The sequence below is a fragment of the Gracilinanus agilis genome, unplaced genomic scaffold, assembly GCF_016433145.1.
Source record: "Gracilinanus agilis isolate LMUSP501 unplaced genomic scaffold, AgileGrace unplaced_scaffold39266, whole genome shotgun sequence".
Taxonomy (NCBI): Eukaryota; Metazoa; Chordata; class Mammalia; order Didelphimorphia; family Didelphidae; genus Gracilinanus; species Gracilinanus agilis.
The window spans coordinates 1-5865 of record NW_025372763.1 but is presented as its reverse complement, the minus strand read 5'-3'; the positions used below and the strand labels follow the sequence as shown (position 1 = coordinate 5865).

At 58.7% G+C, this 5865-nt stretch overlaps 1 protein-coding gene across 1 annotated transcript; it reads right to left on the bottom strand.

Moving 5' to 3' along the window:
• Nucleotides 1-4907: 4907 nt before the first annotated feature.
• On the bottom strand, nucleotides 4908-5840 carry LOC123255099. The gene is made up of 2 exons (XM_044683954.1): nucleotides 5677-5840; nucleotides 4908-5545 (listed from the first exon to the last, which is right to left on the bottom strand). The coding sequence occupies exons 1-2, from the start codon at nucleotides 5783-5785 to the stop codon at nucleotides 4908-4910; spliced, it is 747 nt and encodes a 248-aa protein (XP_044539889.1). The 5' UTR covers nucleotides 5786-5840.
• Between the last annotated feature and the right edge of the window lie 25 nt (nucleotides 5841-5865).

The following is a 5865-nucleotide window of genomic DNA, read 5'->3' as shown; positions in this document are numbered from 1 at the left end:
AGGGAGGGAGGGAGGGAGGGAAATGACCCAGGAGGTCCCTTTGGAACCCCTAGAAATACAAGGAACCAGTGTGGTGCCAACCAGCATGGTACCAGGACTCTCAAGCAGTCACAGCCCAGTACTAGAGGCTGTGTCAGATTTAACAAGGATATCAGTGAGAATGGTGGAGGGAGGGATGAAGAGGAAGGATAAGGTCAGGGAGGGAAGAGTCCAAGCTAAAGAAACTTCCCAGTCCTGACATGGTATTAACAGAGGGAGGAAGAAAAGCAAAGCTCTAGAATCTAAGGGGTGCTTTAGGTTCTCTCTTGGAACATGGCTGAATAAAACTGATATAAGACTATGATGGGTTTTGACGCCATTCAAAATTTGGAAAGACATGATTTCAAAGACTCCCAGTTTTAGTGGGCCGACCTATAGTGAAATCAGCAGAACAAGAACAGTTCGTTCCAGGACAAGCTTGTAAAGACAAATAACTGCAGACTTCCGAGCTCTTCCCCGGAGCAGGGGGCAAGCTCTCTCCAGAAGACCTATGAGCCTCCTGGCAGAGGGGTGATGGACAGAAAGGGCCAGAAACAGACATTTTGGGGCGTGGCCACTGTATGGATCTGCTTTGCTTTACCACACTCATTTATTTATTTATTTGTTTGTTTTTAGGCCCTTAACTTCTGTGTATTGGCTCTTTGGTGGAAGAGTGGTAAGGGTGGGCAATGGGGGTCAAGTGACTTGCCCAGGGTCACACAGCTGGGAAGTGTCTGAGGCTGGATTTGAACCCAGGAACTCCCGTCTCTAGGCCTGACTCAATCCACTGAGCTACCCAGCTGCCCCTTGATCACACTCATTTGAATAGAAAGGGAGAGAGTGCAAGGGATGAGAAAGGATTGCCCCTCTTCAGTCACTGAGGGACACCGGGAAGGGAAGCAATAAAGATGCAAACAAAGGAGGATCATTGAAACATGGTTCAAAAATGCATAGCCAAAGGGGGCAGCTGGGTAGCTCAGTGGATTGAGAGCCAGGCCTAGAGACGGGAGGTCCTGGGTTCAAATCCGGCCTCAGACACTTCCCAGCTGTGTGACCCTGGGCAAGTCACTTGACCCCCATGGCCCACCCTTACCACTCCTCCACCTATAAGTCAATACACAGAAGTTAAGGGTTTAAAAAAAAAATGCATAGCCAAGAACAGGCCGGAGTTGGGAAAGCAGCAAACAGGTCTGGGTTGGAAGTTAACATTTTTTCCCCCAAAGAAGGCAGTATGAAACAGAGCTTCGTGGTTTCGTCTAGAATCCTGACCCACTGCATGCAGGAACGCTCTTTTGGGAGCGCTGGAAATGCTCTTCTTAAGCTCAGGGCAAAAATGTAAATTCTTGGTTATAACCTTTAAAACTCTAAAAACGATCCTGTGCAAGAGAGCCCTCAGACCACGCAGAGCTCAGCTGCCATTGCTGCCCTTTTGTGGACCGCATGGGCGTTCTCTGGCAGGAGCTTCTGCCTCTTCTCCAGGCAGTCACTAGCTTCAGCATCCTTTGGGATCGAATCCTCCTCCTTTCAGGCTTGGGCTACGGCAGGAACCTCCCCGGTTTACAAGGTTCGGAGTGCCTTCTGCCCCTCATCGGTTCCTCTCCCTGGAGGGAGCCACGAGCTCTCCCCACCGCTGTCCCAGTGCCGCTCGGCCACCAAAGGGATTTTCCTCCAGCATGAGCAGGCCTGACCCGCCCCCCCCACTCCTGGTGAAATTCCCATCACGGTCAGGAGCAAATAGAAGTTCCTTGTTTCGGCATTCCGAGCCCTTTAGGGCTGCACACACGCACTTTGGTCCAGTGATCCCGGCCTCGTGGCTCTTTTTGCCCGGCACCCCATCGATGTTTACTGACTGATCCAAGAACCTCTTCCTTTCTGAATCCCCTTCTGGGCTACTCCAGGCATTTTTCCCCCCAATACTTCCCCAACCCTCTTTCTCGGGTCACATCAGTGGCCCCATCACCCACTCCTCCATTTAAAACCAGAAACAAAACCCTCAGAACAAATACGTGTGATGGGCTCGTCCCCTTGGACCTTCGAGTCAGCACCCGCCTCCTGGGGCCCCTCCATCCCCTCTGGCCAGGGGGCTGCGGGGAGAAGCAAGGCCCCCCTTTCAAGACTTGGGCTTTCCAAATCACTTCATTTCCCACATGGGCTCCAGAGCCAGAATGTGTCCTCCAGCAGCTGGCGCTCAAGGCGTCATTATGGGGCCCTTCCCCTTGGGGCCCCTGCAGTGCTAGGGCTCCTCCGCCTCCCGGGGCGGTTTTGTTCTTCTCAGCATCCTCGTCCCTTTGGCTGTGGGGGGTTCTGCATCCCTTCAGCCGAGTCCTCCCGGAAACTGTCCCTTTTGTCGTTATTGTGCAGCGAGATATTTAGTTCCACCAGGACGCCCGAGTGTGCCCGGCGCCCCCCGGGTGGCCCTCACTACAGTCCTCTATTCTAGTCTGTGGGCATTTATTCAGCACCTACTATTTGTCACAAAATGACATTCTTTCTTTATTCGGGGCCCGTGGGCCGAGCCTGGGACCGAACCCATCAGCGTCTGGGGCTGGCAGAGGCCGCATCGGGTCGTGTCTTTACGGGTCCCAATTGCTCCGATTCACAGTAGAGCTGCCCATCGTTTTGGTGTTTCCCTGGTGGAGGCGGCACCTTCCCGAGCATTTCTCTAATCGTTGCAGTTTCGGGGTGCTTTGAGCTTGGCCGTTTTACCTATTGGGGAATCACTCCCACTCCCATCTCTGGGATCATCCCTTCTGAGCAAGGCCACGGGCTGAGCGCCTTTGTGGGGGACCAGGCGGCTCCAGGGCCCATTCCAACCCTATAGAGGCTCCCCAGGCCAGGCTTGGGAGGGCAGAGGCCAGGGCGGTCCAGTTCTCTCCTATTTGTTCCCTGGGGGCTTCCCTTCTCCGTCCCAGGCTCTCCCAGGTCCCGAGGCAGCAGCCCCCCAAGTCTGGCTTGTGGAGGCTCCACAGTCAAGGTCTTACCATCAAGCCGCAGGCCTAAGCTTGGCTACGCTTGGTAGAGGAAGGCGGGCACAGAGCAAGAGGCCGACTGCCCCATCCGCCTCTCCACCCCACCAAACCTCCCCCGCATCCAGGGTCCCTCCGCTGCTCCCCTGCTGCCACCCAGCCCCGGAGCCCAAAGGAACACTCACTCTCAGCCCATAAAAACCTTTTAAAATCTTTATTGAGGTCAGGAATCTGAAAGTGGATCAGCCTCAACACTTAGACCAGCCAAGGAGGCTCAAGCTCGCTGGGCAGCGGGCCGAAACCAGGGCTCCCAGCTGACCCCCGAGGCCCAGGCTGCCCGCTGGAGTCATGCTGGCTCACAAGCCCAGCTTCATCCCTGCCTTGGCTTGGGATACCCCCTGCCTTCTCAGCACAGGCAGGGCTCTGGGGGCACCTAGGCAGACCTCCCCCCTCCCAGGCTCAGAGCAGGGTGCTCCAGCCTCCTCTCCCCCAGAATCCAGGAAGAGACCCCTGAGACCCCGGCCCAGGAAGGGAGTGGGCTGGCAGAGAGCTGCCCTGGAGGAGCGGGGAGGGTCCCACACCACCATGCTCCCCCCACTTGCCCCTCCCAAGGTGGCACTCACTTGGTTTTTGCAGAGGGGGTGAGGGGGGAAGTCCCACCCTGGGGCAGGACTGCTTGCAGGTCACTGAAAAAAGGCATGTTAGGGAACCCCCACAGACCTAACTGAGAAGTCTGGCCCAGAGCAAACGGTGCCAGACCCAGTGCATTGTGGGAAATTCCACCTCCCTGCTCCCCTCGGGCACAGCCAGGGCCTGCAGGGGAAATGAATGAGGGGTCCCTCTCTACAATGCCTCGGGGGTCACACATCCAGAGCCCCTCCCAACACTGGGCCCAGCCGGGAGGCCTGACATGTCAGTTCCCCAATGCTCCTCCTTTCCCAGGGGTCTCCCAGATGGCTCTGCGGGAACCCCAGTAGGAGGAGAGGCCAAGCCCCCTCAGAGTCCCTACCTTCCACCTCCTCCTCATTCCCATCTGTGCTCCCAGCACCCCACCACCTCCTGCCCATTTCCCTAACAGGCACACTGAGGTCCGCAAAGCCCTGAGAGGGAACCGTGTGGGCAGGCTGGCTGGCTCACCAGGGGTCTCAGGTGTGGCTCCACCGTCCATCCTGCCTGATGGGGTCATCCTCGTCCAAGTGCCGGGCCCCAGACGGATAGGGCACGAAGGTGCAGGTGCTGCCACTGGGGATCGTCATGGCTCAGCATCCCCCCCCACGGGGTACTCTCACTCTTGTTGGCGCAGAGGGAGGAGACCCCGGCCGTAATGTCAAAGGGGGCGCTAGGAGAGGCAGGAGTGAGGGTCCCCAGAGCCTGTCCCCATCCCACTCTGAGGCCTGACACTGGCTGGGGGGGTTCGGAAGGGGACCCCATCCCAGAAGCCCCTGCAGGTGCTCAGGAGCTGTGGGGTCTCCCCAGGGGGCAGAGGCTCACTCTGCAGGGAGGCCTTTGATCCCCCAATGGAGAACGGGGTGTCCCAAGGGGGGCCTGCTGGGCATTCACATCACATCCCCCTCCTGCTCCCAGAAGGCTGAGGTCACCCCCTGCATCTGGAAGTTCACAAAGGCCTACAATGGGGCAGAGATGCTGCCCCCCACCCAACTGGCATTCAGCGTTCCCATGCCCAGGAGCTCAGCTGTCAGGGTGGCATCGTTGGCACTCAGGGCATGACCAAGAGCTTCACCACGTGCAGCTGGGGACTGCCCAGCGGTGCCCACGCCACCCCCCAAGAAGGAAGAGTGAGGCCGCCCTCCGGCCACCTCGGACACTGCCTGGTAGTACTGTGGTCGGGGTCTTTGGCGCGGGAAGCCCTGAGGTCCCTTCCAACTCTGAAATTCTGTGATTCTGATACAAGATCATAGAATGTTAGAGCCAGAAAGGACCCTGCAGAGAGTTCGAGTCCATCCGCTTGGCTGGAGGAGCCCCAGGCCCGAGGTGGCGGGGGGCAGAGCAGGAATCCCCCAAGACTGCCCCAGCCCATCCCTCTTGCCTAGTGGCCCAGGAGCCCCCCCCCCAGTGTGGCGGAAGTGGGGAAGCCACAACCTTGGGGCCCTCAGAATGTGGGGGGGGCTCTTGGGGCCCCCCTGGGGACACTGGCTTCAACCGGCCATCTGTAGCTCCTGGCTCTGCCCCAAAGTGGATGGGGGGAAGGCGGCCCCCAGAGTGGGGAGCTCCACAGCCGCCAGCCTGGACAGGAAGGCACACATGGGGGCACTGCTGGGGGGGCCACCAGACACTCCAGGAATTTTTCATCATGGAGCCACTTTGGACCACCTGAAGGAGAGAACAAGGAGCCACCCCTAGGCCTGGAGAGCCCACCCTGGCCCAGGAGCTGCAGGAAGTGGGGGATGGGCTGGGGGGGGGGCTGAGGAAGACACCAAAGGGGCATAAGGGGGAACCCCCACATGAGCAGGGTGAGCAGGCCCAGGATGACCCGCCCCAATGTGGAGCCACCAGGAGTGACCCGAGAGGATGTCCGCCTTCTTCCACAGGCTGGCCACCATCTGTGGGGAGAAGGAAGAGGGGAGCAAGGAGGGGGCCTCTCCTGACCCCCCAGAGGCAGAGGATCCCATCTACACTGGCAGGATCTCCTGGCCACAGGGGCAAAGCAAGGTCCCTCCGTCTGTCCTCTCACCTAGTCTGGCTTCCCGGTGATCAGGACCCCATGATGGGCTGAAGAAGCTGCCAGCAGGGGGTTCAGGGGGGCCTTCCTGGGGTTCCTTGGGGTGCAGCCGCAGCCCCATCCTAATTGGGAAGGACCGCTGTCTGCTCCGCCCAGGAGGCAGCAAAAAGGTACTATTGCTGGGTCTTGGCAGGGTCGGGT